The sequence below is a fragment of the Ophidiomyces ophidiicola genome, assembly GCF_022830035.1.
Source record: "Ophidiomyces ophidiicola strain CBS 122913 chromosome Unknown scaffold_19, whole genome shotgun sequence".
Taxonomy (NCBI): Eukaryota; Fungi; Ascomycota; class Eurotiomycetes; order Onygenales; family Onygenaceae; genus Ophidiomyces; species Ophidiomyces ophidiicola.
The window spans coordinates 336,175-350,623 of record NW_026054659.1 but is presented as its reverse complement, the minus strand read 5'-3'; the positions used below and the strand labels follow the sequence as shown (position 1 = coordinate 350,623).

Genomic DNA, 14,449 nt, shown 5'->3' with positions numbered 1-14,449 from the left:
CGCCGCCGCCCTCTTTCTCCCTCTGTCTCGCCTGACGTCACCCCCCACCGCGATGTGACGTCTCGCCGCCGCCCCCCAGCCGGCCCGCCAGCGCGTAGCAGCTGTTCCTTCCGCCCCGGCAGAGCTGCCGCGGCCCTGCTTGGTTTGTTTTGTTTGACCACAGTAGCGAATTCAAGAGCAAGGAGACACAGCACGCTCCGCGGAAATCGAACTAGCCCCTTAATTCCCGCTCCATTACTTTATCGCGCCGACGAAAAGAAAAAACAACCCCTATCCGGCAAAAGCCCCCAAACAAGCAGATTGGCAGGGCCCCTCCAGCCCCGCCAAAAATAAAAAAAAAAAAAAAAATAGAGATCTTCACTATTGTTGCTGGCTGTCGCGGATATTCAACACCTTCACGAGACACCGCTTTATTTATGAGTAACATATTTCCCTCTCGCCTCCTGCCTGCCTAGCGACTCTTCTTTTATTCTTTCTTTCTTTCTTTCTTTTTTCCTCGTTCTTAGCAAACTGACCACCATAATACTCCCACCCCCCGCCGCCCGCTTCCTCCCTCCGCCGGTGGATCTCCCATAACATATTCAATTCTCGATCATGCATTCCTCTCTTTGCCTCTCTCCCCTACACATACCAAACAGATTTACCGAATCGACCTGCCGAAAAGAAGGACAAAAAAATAAAATAAAAAAAAGGGGTCCAAAAGTATAAAACTACCTCCCTATATCAGATGGGCGTTGTATGATATAGGTGGAGTACTCCGTCCTTGCCACTTGGTTTTCTTTTCTTATATCCTTTTTTTGTCTTTGCCGCTTTGCTAGAGCAGGGTCGAGGTGTTCCGCACTTAAGCTTCGTCGGCGAGCTTATATCTACCTTTGCTCCGTCTGTCCGTGCTAAGAATTTCCGTCGAGCCCCCAAGAATGGAAGGCCAGTTACTCTTGAAGGCATGGTAGGCTGGTAAGTTGGCTATTCAATCTCTAGATGTTTATTCTTCGTTTTTGCTTAATTTCAACTGGTATTGAGTTCCTTCTCTCCCGCCAAAACAAGGCTGGTTCGAACTTTTGTAACATATATAAAATATAGTTCCGACCATTCCAAGCACCACCACACACTGTATCTCTCTCAAAAAAAAGACTCCTTTTTGACTTGATTCTCTGATCATCCATCATCATTCCCAAGGCACGATTGTACTGCTGTCAAAATCGGACGAAAGTAAACCGAAAAAAAAAAAAAAATGAGTAACACCCTAAAAAATGAAGAAATCTGCCCAACAGTGAAATAAAAGAACTGTGGTATAAACGGAAACATCAAAAAGAAAAATTCTTTGGAAATAGTAATTTTTTTTAAATCAAAAAACGTCTTCGTCTTCTATGCTTCGGTATATTCCTTTTCCTTGGCGGCCACCTGAGCCTGCTCATCCGCAGTGAGCTCCAAGAGCGGGCGGTTCTCGCCAGACTTGAGATTCAGGTGGTACGTGCGGATAATGCTATCGGCGTCGTCGATCGCGATCGGGCGAATATCCGCCAGCGCCTTGATCTTGGCCGTGCACTCCTTGTACTGCGCATCCGTCATCTCGAGGTTGAGCTGCTGCGCGCGCGACTTGATGGCATTCCAGCCCGTGAGGCGCGACGCGAAGTGCACGTAGCGCGTCATGCCGAAGTCGGCCGGGTTGATGATCTCATACGTGCTGGGGTTGTTGAGGATGGCCTTGGCGTGGATGCCGGCCTTGTGCGTGAACGCGCAGAAGCCCGTGATGTAGTTGTTGAAGGGGATGTTGATCTGCACCGAGTCGGCCACCAGGTCCTCGATCTCCTTGAGCTTGTGCAGCTTGTACTTGCTCAGCACGTAGCCGCGGTCCACCGCGATCATGCGCGCCATCAGCCCGCCAAGCGGCGTGATGCCGTTGCGCTCGCCGATTCCGAGAACCGACGTGTCGACGTGCGTCGCCCCGCCTTCCAGCGCACAGTACGCGTTGGCGATCGCGCACCCGGTGTCATTGTGCAGATGGATTTCGATGTCGCACTTGACCACGCCGCGGAGCACACGGACCAGTTCGTAGACCTGGCGGGGAGAGGCACAGCCAACTGTGTCGGCGATACCAACCCGGTTGACACCAACCTGGTCGACGGCAGAGTAGAGCGATAGCAATTCCACCAGATCGGACCTGAAAGAGTCCTCGCTGGAGAATCTGACTTCAATCCCCTTGGACTTGACGAATTCGATAACTTCAATGGCGGTGTTCTTGATGTATGTCATGTCCTTTCCATGAGAATGCTCACGAAGGTAGGACGACGTGCCAATAACGACATCGCTGCCAAAAAAAAGAACAAGTTAGAAAACATCTCCAAAGAACAGCCCCCGTTCCAAAGCTGAAAATATTGCTTACACTCCGTCGACACCAGTCTCGACAGCTACTCGAGCATCGTCCATATGACATCTGATATGTGTGAGAATCTATCGCCAATCACAGGTCAGCTATTATTGTCCCTCGGCCCGTCCTCTAGAGGTCTTTCACGTGGGAACACGGACCTTTGCCTTCAATCCCAGCTTGCAGATAGCCTCGCAGTCCTTCCTCGACTGCTCCGATGCGCACGGGCTGGTGAGTTCGATCTGGTGGGGATGTCAGTCTAAAAAAAAAAAAATTTTTTTTGGGATATCTATGACTCACATAGTCCACACCAAAGTCATCCAAGGCCTTCGCGATCTCGATCTTCTTCTCGGTGTCAAAAAATGCATTGGCGAACTGCTCGCCTTCTCGCAGCGTACTCTCGATGATCTTAAATCTCGAGACATTGCTGAGGAAATCTGTGACGCCGGCGTTGTGGCCGTATGGGTTTCTGGCGGTGTGTGGGTGTGGGTTCTCGCGGGCGGGAATGGCTGTGTATCCAGGGTGGGCAGGAAGGCCTGTTCATTGCAAAATGTTTGTCAATTAGATTGTCCTTAAAAAGTGAGTGGAGGGTGGCATACCGTTTGTGCCGTTGGCACCATTTACGCCATTGGCGTGGCCGTTCGTCTGTGCAGCCATTGTGATCTCTAGGTGGGGTTCTCGGGTTGCAGGGGTTGTTGTGGAAGAGGAGAGCTCGACGGCACTGGAGACGCTGGGAGAGAACGATGAAGAGAAAGAAAGAAGTGTGTGAAGAAGACGAGCCTGAATCACCAGGAATCGATGCGTGTAAATTGCGCTTTATAGGTTGGTGGAGAGAGAGGAGCGCGTTATGACTCTTCGCTTCCTCTGGCCCAAAAAGACGGTATCGACGAAAAATTTCACGGCAAAACAAACTCAAAGCTAAAAATACCCTGTGCTCCCAGAACCTCCCCACCAATCACGCCTCACCGCTTTTGTCAGCACCCCCGCCGCGCGTATCGGTATTACCATTGGCCCACAAGAAAAGCACGTCATGGCGTATTTTACCCCGAAAGACACGTACTCCGTACAGGCATCGTAATATAAATGCACCTCTTTATCTTCTCTCTCCCCCCCCCCAGCTTCGTTCCATTGCAAACACACATGGCAGGGGAACGTTCTCGACTGGCCCGTGCAGGGCCTATCGGGGCCCTCGATTTCCCCGCGGGGAGCGAGACAGCGAGACTGGCAAGCTTAACTATAGCTTTGCTTGTATGACATGTTTCAAAGGAGTGACACGCCGGCTGCTCAGGTCTAAGTCTCTTTCTGCAGCCGATTACGGAGCAAACGCGCGAAAACATAGGGGAAAAAAAATCCAGTTTAACACCCTCACACACAACACGGCGCGATTCAAAAAGCAGTATCCTGACGCGAACAAAGGTTATTTCCCGCCTAAACCCGCCCGAGCCCAAATCGCTTCCCGCCCGCTTTACCCTCCCCCCGTACCATGCCTGATTAAATTTGCCGTCCGGCTCTGCAGTGCACCACTCGTATTGAGCATTTGGACACAAGGGATGATCGGTAGGAGAGTAATGGAGCGGGCGATGTATATATTACTGGTAAAGGAGTGACCTAATTCGATGATTATGGCTCGATGTCTTTGCTCGGGAGAACTCTTGTAAAACCGAGACAAGAAAAGAAAAAAAAAAAAAAAAGGCACACGGGACCCAGTCGAGAGTACCACGATGTGCCAAATATAGATTGCGGTTTATTGTTTATTGTATATGTGCATAAGGACCTGCTTAGGCAAATGCGCCGACAATGGACATGGCCGCCGCTTTTTGGGACTTGTCAGTATCTGGAGTAAGGGGTTCATATGCGAGGGGTTTTGTGTACGGCTTACCTCCCATCAAGACGAATATGAAACCAGAAATCTTTTGCTGCTTGGTTAATAGCTCCGCCTCTTCCGACAAAAAGTCTTCCGCTAGTAGATCGACAAGGGCAGCGTAGATGAGGAGACCGGAGGATCTACAAGGCGGTTAGCGACTACGTTTCCCTCTGCGTCATCCTGCCCATGACGTACATCGCATTGAATACTCCAACGATAATTAATCCAAACTCGCTCTGTGCGTCATAACTATTTCGAGCAATCAAGCCAATGGCCTGTCCAATTGGGGCCGTGGTACCAAACGCCAGCACCAAAAACCACGGACGAAGCGAGCCCTTTGGATATGGGACGGCAGCGATTCGAGAGCCGAGACCCAGGCCTTCGAATGCTTGATGGAACAAAATCGCGATAAGCAATATCAGAAAGCCTTCGGACTCAATGGAAACTGTCATTCCGACGAAAACGGAATGGAACAGAATACCACCTTCAAGGATGGTGATGTTCAACGACATCTTCTTGAGCACCTGTGGGTCCACCTCTCCAGCTTCTGGATCCCTTGGCATCTCGCTGGCTGGTAGTTCATTTGAGGAGGACTCGTATCGGCGCTGTGACGTGCGAAGCATTGCCTGCATATATTCGCGTTCTCGCACGTATTGTTCGTAAAACACCATGAACCAGGTAGGCATCTCAGAAGGCTTGGATAAGTATGAACTTTCGAATCGATTTGCACCAGCATAAACCCTACAAGCATTCGGTCAGCGAAAATGCCCCCAGATCACTGTAGACATGCTGATATGGTGACAAACTTAAACGCCGCCTTCTCCTCATACCACTCGTCCGACGATGCATCATCATTCATCACTTTGTTCTCCTTTGGCCACGAAATATCAGAATTTCCACCAGCTACGGGGTGGTTGTGACCACCGCCATGAGCATGGGCATGGGCATGTCCATGGCCGCCACCGGCATGACCGTGGCTTATACTTTCTCCCGTAGCTCCACCATGACTATGACCTCCAACTTTGGCATTCATATACATCTCCAACGCGAAAAGAGCGAACATCGAACCGAGCATAATAACACCTGGCATCGCAGGGTACTGCTCTGTAAAGAGAGGCGGCAGACATGGATCGTTCAACGAAGTGAATGCGGTTGGGAGCAACTATAATACCGTCAACAAACCAAAGGTCCTTCTCCTATATCGTGGGCAACATACATGAACGAATGCAGTCGCTATTAGGACACCAGTTCCAAAATGTTTGCAGAAAAAGAAGGCTTTTGGCGGGATCTTCAGTCCAGGGAATTTTTTCGCGACCACTGGAAAGCCGGCGCCTGGGAAAGGAGAGGTTGATGAGTATCCATGCCCGTCATCAAGTGGTTATCAGGTTAGGGGTCCCTACCGAGCGTACTAAAGCCTAGGACAAGGACTGGACACGATGTCAGATAGATGTTCTTTCATCTGAAGATAGAGGGGCATTGGGGGCATCCGTACACAGTGCTCCGACGTGCAGAGGAAGGTCGTACTCGGCCTGCCCGCCTTTCGAGCCGCACTTCGGGCGCATTGTCTCTGCCATGTTGATTGTCTTTCCTCGTCTAGCTGGACAAAGATACAAGGCACCGACCAGCGGCCACGGGCATAATAACAAAAGCGAGAGAAAAAATTACCAGGATAAACAATGTCGCATTGGCCCGCAATGCGCGAGAAAGGAACAAATCGACAGATATGAAATGGGTGCCCGGTCAAAACATTATGAACGACAAGAGACAGGATAGACAAGAAGTTCCAAGGCTTGCATTAATATGCCTCTAAACTGTACCAAGGTCCTAGCTTGCAGATACTGGTTTAGACACTGTTTAGAAAGAGTGCTGCGCCCAGTTCGACAGTATATTGAACTTTGCGACGAGGGGGCGGCGTGGGATCAAAAGGGGGGAGCCTTTCCCTGTTTGAACTGTGGAAGAGCTGTTGGTAGAAGCACTGCTACTCTTCTCGATGGCAAAGGCGGCTGCATTCCAGCAATTGCCGTCCCCTTAAGCGTCACGGAGCCTGTGGGCTATGGCAAAAGGAACACACTCCAGCCGCCAGGGAGGAGGTTATACCAGTTAAGCTTCTGGAAGTGGATCCTCGGTTCAACTTGGTAGACATTTGTGGACAGGGGACCGCGACGTCCCAATTGAATGAGCCATGGCACCGGCCGGTTGTTCTCAGCGCAATAATGGCCGACGGTCGACTGTGAAGACAGGCAACATTAGCCTTGATGCCAAGGCCAGGGGCGGTTTCGTCCTGGATCCGAATCTCGGAACTTAAAGTTACGTCGCTAGCGGCCTGAGTCAAGACTAAACAAGGGCAAGCCGCGACCCATTAACAGCATGGATGCTGACCAGGCAGTTTGAGATTCTGTTGCACGCATGAAGCGCGGAGGCTGGGCGTGGAGATCGGGCTGGACCGCCGCAACCGCCGGCTTCCTTGGCACGGCTCGCCTGCACATCCCCCAGACGCTGGCTAAAGCATTGAAGGTTTCAGGCGAGCAAGCAGCGTGGAAAATGTGAGGGGACTCGGGTCTGGCGGTCAGCGTCGGCCACCCGGTATGCACTGCCTCACCGAAGCCCGTGACGCCGATGCCGCACCAAACGGGAAAAGGGCGACGCTGCAACTTATAATCGCCATGCTTTGCTCCTCTGCGTCTTCCTCCTGCCATTCATCCTAGCTACTTTTGATGCCTGGGCTGCTTCTCGTTGACCTTCAGATTTCCACTAGATCCTTTCATGAAGCATTGATCATACAGAGTACTCGCTCCGTGATACCTGCCAAGCACTAATACCTTCGTGGGGGATTGGCCCATTGACTATGGCTTCCCAAACCCAAGCCCAAGACACCGATCAGCATGTTGTTACGGACGGTGCTTCTCGGAATAACGCTCCGTGTTCAAACGAAGCAAACCACGGCGATGATCTGATTACCGCAGTCGATCCTCATCCCAATACAACATCGGATGCCAATGCCCAAGATCCTTTAAGCTTAGGCCAGCACAAGAAGACCATGCTATCTCGATCTTCGATCAAGGCCACTTACCCGACTGGTAATCATAGAAAGATCCACAAGTACTATACTCGACAGAATGCCCTCATCGATCAATTCCTCCAAAGTAACGATGAAGAAAGTTTGGCTGCACAAGATTTCCAAAAGAATGGAGCAAAGGTCAAGTGGGCCGTGAATCTGAGTTTCATGGTAAACTTCTGTTTGTTTATCATCCAAATGTATGCGGCCATTTCGACCGGGTCCTTGTCGCTGTTTGCGACAGCAGCGGACGCGTTCATGGACCTTGTCTCATCGATTGTGATGTTGATTACGTCGCGAATGGCGGCTCGCCCAAAGCCCCACAAGTATCCGGTTGGTCGGCGTCGGATCGAAACGGTCGGCATCATTCTCTTCTGCGCGTTAATGACGACTGTTGCTATCCAATTGATCATCGAATCAGGCCGAGCCCTTGGCGCCCGGCGGTCAGAATCTGGTGACGAATTGCATCTCATCCCGTTGATCTTCGTAGGCGTTGCTATTTTCTCTAAATTCTGCCTTTTCTGTTATTGCTTTTGGCTCCGGAGATACCCCGCCGCGCGGATCTTCTTTATCGATCATCGAAACGACTTGGCTGTTAATATTTTCGGCTTGATAATGTCCGTCGTTGGCAATCGATTCGTTTGGTACCTCGATCCCATCGGTGCCATTTGTATTGCCCTTCTCATCCTTTTCTCCTGGGTTTCCACGGCTTTTGAGAACGTTTGGCTCTTGGTTGGCAAGGCAGCACCACGGGAATTCGTCAACAAATGCATCTACGTTGCGCTCACCCATGACAGCCGTATCCAGAAGGTAGATACTGTAAGTCTTTCTGCTTATCTCCCTTTCCCATACGACCCCTGTTCCGACCGCTGGGACAGCCCCACCAACTCCGTGCAACTAACATCAAATGTTATTTTTCAGTGCCGAGCATATCATGCGGGGGAACTCTACTACGTGGAAGTAGATATCATCATGGATCCTACCACCCAGCTGAAGGACTCACACGACATCAGTCAGGCTCTGCAGCGAAAACTGGAGGGCCTTGCAGCTGTTGAACGAGCGTTTGTGCACGTAGATTATGAGGATGACCATAACATCCATGAGGAGCACAAACCACTTTTTGATCCGGCAACCTACCAGCAACCAAGGACGGTGAAAGAGTGGTTAAGGGACGTATTGAGTGGTAAGCGGAATCAAAATTAATGTAAACGGGCCTTTACCGTAGGTGCTGTATACTCCGTAAATGAAGGGATATGGCGATTTGGCGTTTTAGGTCAGGTATAGCATAAATTAGGAACCAGTATTGTCTCATGACTGAGACGGGTGTCTCCCAGGACGCAACAGGTTGCATTCAAGCTTGAATGGTGCAGAAGCCTTTTGAAGGGGTTAATTTCTTTATGCGATCCATTTCAATTAACCACTGTGAAATGGGTAGGCTGGAGAAAAGACCACAAAATGGTGCAAACTTGTTTTGGTTGTAACAATAAGGCAGTGGCAAAGTGGAGATGTACTCTGGAGTTTAGGAACGCCTTGTATGACAGATATTTTAAAAGCGTAGATAAAAGAGTACTTGGTTCTCAATTTCCATTCCGCAATGGCCCAACGGTCGGGAAGGGTTCTAGAACATTCTCTAGAAACCCAACGAGGTTGAATGGTTCATTCAGCCAACCAGTAAAAATTAGGCATAGTACAGCTGTGTTTAGGAGGTCGACAGTTTTCCTACCCCCAGAATATAGAAAAGAATGAAGCCTCAAGGTGCGCGTGGTTGAGCTGTGTTATGAAGTTTCAACGTCTCAACGCGAAGGTGGCATGTCCGTCCCTTGGCAGAGCACTGGCTAGGCCTATTATGGGCTAGCGGGCGGCCCAGCTCCCTGCAGCCCGAAAGTTGTCGGCAAGTCTTCGCGTCTGCATGTTTATTCCTCATCGCCCTCTCCAGCCCACCTGTTGCCCATGTCCGTTGCCCGTCGAGCTGCGCTCTAGCCTTTTCTCTCCCAAATACGCCCATCCGCAAACGAGAACTTTGCCCGGGAGCTACCTTTCCGAAAACTAGAGACTTTCAAAATGCGTCTCTCGACTACCCTCGTCTTACTTCCTGCGCTCGTCGCAGCCCAAAACCAGTTTCCGTTTGCAGAGCAGCTACAGGGGTTAATAGAGAAAGCGAAATCCTTTCTTCCGACTGCTGTACCTGTTGTTGAGCCTCCTCAGCCATCAAAGGCGCCTCCCCCAGTCGTACCGAAGAGAAAGAAGAATGTAGCTTCGGTAACGTTGGAGAACTGGGAGTCGCTGCTCGCCCCCGTCACAGCTGACGCGTCAAAAGAAGCGCGAGAGTGGCTGGTTTATGTCACTGGGGGCAATAAGACGTGTTATGGGCATTGTGGAGAGGCAGACAAAGCATGGAAGGTGTGTTGTGGCCCCTTTTTTCAGATGAAACTTTTTTTCTAAAACATCAAATACTTAGGAATCGATCCCACTCTTTGCTCCGGATCTCGACTCACCTTCCCTTGGCTTCCTTGATTGTGAGAAGCAAAATTTGCTTTGCTCGATCTGGTCCGCTAGTCCGCCATCATTATGGCATTTCCAAATCCCCGTTGCCGCAGAGCCGGATCAGCCAAAGCCCGCTACTCCGATCCATACGGTTCGCTTGAATGTTACTACCGTCACACCGGAATATATCTACAAGGTTCACTCTGAGAAGCTCTGGGAGACGGCGCCAGCCAATGAGGGTATTTTCCACCCGATTGACGGCTTGCTTGCCCAGTATGGCCTTGGACTTCCATTTGGCTACGTTATTCACGGCTTTAGCCAGATTCCGAGCTGGGCAATGATGCTCGGTGTCAGTTTTCTCAGCCGCTCGTTTATGTAAGTCCTAACAGTTGGAATCACGCCGTTTTTAGGGAAGCAATCTAATAAAAATTTCTTGTAGGAGCCGCCGCTTTGCTCCACCTCCACAGCAGCAGCGGGGATCGGCTGCTGGTGCTGCCCCACGGGCGGCTGGTCCAAACTAAAACTAAAATTTGGTGTTGACGGTCCTGGGTTTTCGATGACTTTGAAATGCTTTGCGGATAGTAGTAAATAATGAGGATCTCTATGGACGATCGTATATTTTGTTGATGACACTAATCGGACGGGGTTGGATTTGGCCTGTAGTTTCTTGTATGTATTTGTTATATATTAGCTGCAATGGAGTTATTCGTGTCTTCTAATTGAGGTGTAATGTCGACTTGAAAATCCCCGTTTCAAGCTTGGAGCTCTAGATCTATTCACCATTTGCCACAAGACAACCTTCTTTCAAAACTTAAATCTTGCGACAGTCGCGGCAGCCGAACATATCAACGCGCCGTATCACGTCAGCCCAATCTCATGGACTCACCGTCTCTCTCACCAATGGAGCGTCCCCCGCCGACCACGACGGCTATTGTTGTCGCCACAGCGATTCTAGCGGGTGTTGCAGGATATTTTATTGGCCAGGGTGCTTCCATAGGCCTTTTTGGATCCTCAAAATCGGCGGCTTCGTCGTCCTTGAAGAACGATAAACACAATGACAGCGAGGAGGAAGAGGAAGAGGACAGTGAGGATGAGGGAGGGGAGCTTGCGACCTTTGAAGGAAATACAGAGGAGGTAAAGCTCGTACTCGCGGTAAGAACAGACTTGGGAATGAGTAAAGGTGCGTGGCTTAGGACCCCAATTCTATTGCCAAAAAACATTCTGGCCCTGGATGCCTAAGTCAAAATGAGTGCCCCTCTACACTTCTCGCACTAGAAGTACTAATATTCTGTGAGTTTGTCATAGGAAAAATCGCCGCCCAATGCTCCCATGCTACACTCGCATGCTACAAACATTACCTAGTCAACTCTCCGAACTCTCCCATTCTTAAGCGTTGGGAAAGAGGCGGCCAGGCCAAGATCGCTCTCCAAGTTAAGAGCGAGGAAGACATGCTATTGCTGCAGGCACAGGCGCTCAGTCTGGGATTGTGTGCCCGCGTAATACAGGATGCTGGTCGGACGCAGATTGCCCGCGGCAGTCGGACAGTGCTCGGAGTGTTAGGCCCTAAGAGTGTCGTGGACAAAGTAACGGGGCATCTAAAATTGCTCTGACGATGCGTATGTGGGCGTTCTACGGAGTTTGAAGAATTTTCCCATGGGAATTGGTTCATTCATTGACATCCTCTACTTCACGGGTAGCATATTGTATTTAGAAAGCATAGATATTGTTGTTTAAAAAAGATTCAGTTGAAGGCACAAGACATCGAGATCATTCGCACAACTATCATAACAACAAAAAAGAAAGAAGATATGTTGGCTGCCATGGTTTTTCCCTAACCTCATCAGCCAACGGCCTCACCCCATAAAGGGATAGATCGGTAAAGGGAGGTGGAATATGGCGCCTTCAGAGCTCAGGGCATCTCACCGAGCTCACCAGAGGGAGCTCAAGGCAGAGTGAACTCCTGAGTGCTGTATCTCACTGTGAGATCTGTCGACCGGAAATTGACATCATAAAGTGATGGCTCCATGACTCGTCGAGCTGTCCAGAATCAACCGAAACACAGCTCGAGACTGCATCCGAAGATAACAGTCCGGCTGGAACAGGACTACTGGACACAGATCCACTTAAGACATTCAGAAAAAATTCCAAACTCGGCGTCTTGCTAACAGGAAGAAGATTTGAATAAATTTTCAAATTTTATAGAGAGTCGGATATGGAAAAACTATGTTACGCTGACTAAGCATATTATGGCACCGCCGTCAGAATGCAGAGGCATACCAAGCGCCACTCGCAGATGTTCTGAAATTAACCGCTAGCTGCTGGCTTTTGTGGCATCTATAACAAAATGGCAGACGCGCTATCCATTGAACAGAATAATAAAATTCGAGTTGCGCTTGGCCTGAAACCGCTCCCTGTTCCCGGCGCCTCGGAAGATCGCGAGGGACCTGTTTTTAAGCAAGCCAAAGGCGATGGCGAGCCTAGCTCTGCAGATGATGAACCAGGAAGTACACTTGAATCCCGCATAGCTCAGGGATACGATAATTGGAAAAGATTACAAGATGACGAGGATGCGAAGAAGAAACGCCAGGCTAGAAATGATGCCATAAGACGGGCCCGTGAAGCTGCGCAGCGTATAACGAAGTTGGAAGGTAAAGGCCTGGGAGAAGCAGATGATGCGAGCTTGGATACAAAATCATGGTTGATGCAACACAAGAAAAAGCAGAAGAAGATCGAGAAGGCGCGGGCCCGGAAGCTAGCAGAGGAACTGGCCGAGAGGGAGATGGTGGCTGAGTATACCTCGAAAGATCTTGCTGGTGTGAAGGTGGCACACGAGATTGGTCAATTTGATGAGGCTGAGCAGATTCTCACCCTGAAGGATACAAATATTGATGAGGATGAAGAGGAAGGTGATGAACTGGAGAATATCAATTTGAGGGACTCAGAGAAAACGAAAGAGAGGATTGAGCTGAAGAAGAAGAAGACTGCTTATGACCCTAATGATTACGACGGGTCAAGATCGATCTTGGCCCAGTATGATGAAGAGATTGACGGAAAGAAGCGGAGTCACTTTACCCTGGACGTCAAAGATATTTCCCCTGAAGAACGAGAAGCCCAAAGGCAGAGCGTAGCATCAAAATTAAAAGCTACAGCGATAACCCTTGATACAATGCAAGAGGCTACCACACCGTCGGATTATCTTGATATTTCTGAAATCAAAATAAAGAAGCCCAAAAAGAAAAAGGCAAAAAGTACCCGGAGAAAAGCACTTGAAGACGAAGATATATTTCCTGCCGCGGATGCTACTGCGGCTCCTACTGATAGCCAACCTAATGGAGATCAAATGGAAATTGACGGTGTAAAAAAGAACCAGGAGCCCCACCCCGGTGTTCAAAAGAGGCCTCTTGAAGATATATCATTCGTAGATGATGAAGATTTACAAGCTTCACTAGCAGTTCAAAGACGGGCAGCCTTTAAAAAACGGAAGAAAATGCGGCCGGAGGATGTTGCTCGGCAAATGAGAGAGGAATCTGAACAAGCGTTGAATGAAATGGAGGTGGATCGACCAGATGATGACGAACCTGGGCTCATCATCGATGAGACATCTGAATTTGTTGCTAACCTACAACGGCCGATTATTTTGGAACGTCGTCATAGATCCGTCAGCGCAGCACCGGAAGACGAGACCAAATCACCGTCGTTAGGAGTGAAAGAAGAGGCGGAGGATGTGGATATGGAGCAATCATATAATGATATTGAAGATGAGGAGGACTTGAAGGAGCGGCTCAAACGTGAGCAAACGCAGCCTGATATGACCGCTACAGGATTAGAGGAGGAAAGCACTCTTGACCAAGGCCTAGGTGCCACACTTGCCATGCTAAGGCAACGTGGTCTGGTTAAGGAGTCCAATGCCAGTGGCCTCAATTCTCTTCAACGTGATCGACAGAAATTCCTCCTTGAGAAGCGGCGGCGCGAGACAGAGGCCGAGAAGCGTGCTCGAGCGCAGCGCGAGCGAGACCGTACTTCCGGAAAACTCGATCGCATGTCTGCACGCGACCGAGAGGAGTATGCAAGGTGGGAGAACAAGCAGCGTGACCAGCAGGAGTCTCGGTCGATGGCGGACGTGTTCAATCGCGAATACAAACCAGATGTGCAGCTGAAGTACGTGGATGACCATGGCCGATTGATGAACCAGAAAGAAGCCTTCAAGCATCTGAGCCATCAATTCCACGGCAAGGGTAGCGGCAAGATGAAGACGGAGAAGCACCTGAAGAAGATCGAGGATGAGAAGAAACGGGAGGCCATGAGCACGTTGGACAGCAGCCAGAATACGGGCATGAACAATGCCATGGGTGCTACGGCGCGACGGACGAGGCAGGCTGGAGTCCGGCTTGCATGAGCACTGGCTTTGCTTTGTATCATAGTCTCTATACATAGATGCCTGCATTTGGCGAGGCGTGAGGTAGTTTTTTTACGAAATACACGGGTTAATCACGGCTGGAATATCACGCCTCGTCTCGTATTGCACCGTAGCGAGCTCGACATAGCGATGGGAACTGAGGCTTCAATTGCACCGCTTCTTCTCAGGTTCGCGCACACCCCCCCCCTCCCCCCCAAGCTCGCCCGCCTCCGATCCTCGGCTTGCCCGCGGCGCGAGCTGCTCGATCGCCGCGCGTAAACACGC

General features: G+C 50.1%; 6 protein-coding genes across 6 annotated transcripts; 4 read left to right on the top strand and 2 right to left on the bottom strand.

The window, feature by feature from the left end:
• Positions 1 to 1,365: 1,365 nt before the first annotated feature.
• Positions 1,366 to 3,022, bottom strand: LYS21 (homocitrate synthase lys21; the record flags this gene model as incomplete). Its single annotated transcript, XM_049253654.1, has 5 exons — positions 1,366 to 2,308; positions 2,384 to 2,451; positions 2,527 to 2,607; positions 2,666 to 2,901; positions 2,965 to 3,022. 5 exons carry the CDS (start codon positions 3,020 to 3,022, stop codon positions 1,366 to 1,368), a joined length of 1,386 nt encoding a protein of 461 aa, XP_049107474.1.
• A 1,121-nt stretch (positions 3,023 to 4,143) lies between these two features.
• On the bottom strand, positions 4,144 to 5,319 carry LOZ57_004612 (uncharacterized protein; the record flags this gene model as incomplete). The annotated part of the gene is made up of 3 exons (XM_049253653.1): positions 4,144 to 4,369; positions 4,425 to 4,970; positions 5,036 to 5,319. 3 exons carry the CDS (start codon positions 5,317 to 5,319, stop codon positions 4,144 to 4,146), a joined length of 1,056 nt encoding a protein of 351 aa, XP_049107473.1.
• A 1,755-nt stretch (positions 5,320 to 7,074) lies between these two features.
• LOZ57_004611 (uncharacterized protein) lies at positions 7,075 to 8,487 on the top strand (the record flags this gene model as incomplete). The annotated part of the gene is made up of 1 exon (XM_049253652.1): positions 7,075 to 8,487. One exon carries the CDS (start codon positions 7,075 to 7,077, stop codon positions 8,485 to 8,487), a length of 1,413 nt encoding a protein of 470 aa, XP_049107472.1.
• An 858-nt stretch (positions 8,488 to 9,345) lies between these two features.
• Positions 9,346 to 10,289, top strand: LOZ57_004610 (uncharacterized protein; the record flags this gene model as incomplete). Its single annotated transcript, XM_049253651.1, has 3 exons — positions 9,346 to 9,684; positions 9,743 to 10,143; positions 10,208 to 10,289. The coding sequence occupies 3 exons, from the start codon at positions 9,346 to 9,348 to the stop codon at positions 10,287 to 10,289; spliced, it is 822 nt and encodes a 273-aa protein (XP_049107471.1).
• Positions 10,290 to 10,644: 355 nt separating this feature from the next.
• On the top strand, positions 10,645 to 11,378 carry LOZ57_004609 (uncharacterized protein; the record flags this gene model as incomplete). The annotated part of the gene is made up of 2 exons (XM_049253650.1): positions 10,645 to 10,948; positions 11,074 to 11,378. 2 exons carry the CDS (start codon positions 10,645 to 10,647, stop codon positions 11,376 to 11,378), a joined length of 609 nt encoding a protein of 202 aa, XP_049107470.1.
• Positions 11,379 to 12,112: 734 nt separating this feature from the next.
• LOZ57_004608 (uncharacterized protein) lies at positions 12,113 to 14,164 on the top strand (the record flags this gene model as incomplete). The annotated part of the gene is made up of 1 exon (XM_049253649.1): positions 12,113 to 14,164. The coding sequence occupies one exon, from the start codon at positions 12,113 to 12,115 to the stop codon at positions 14,162 to 14,164; it is 2,052 nt and encodes a 683-aa protein (XP_049107469.1).
• Positions 14,165 to 14,449: the final 285 nt, after the last annotated feature.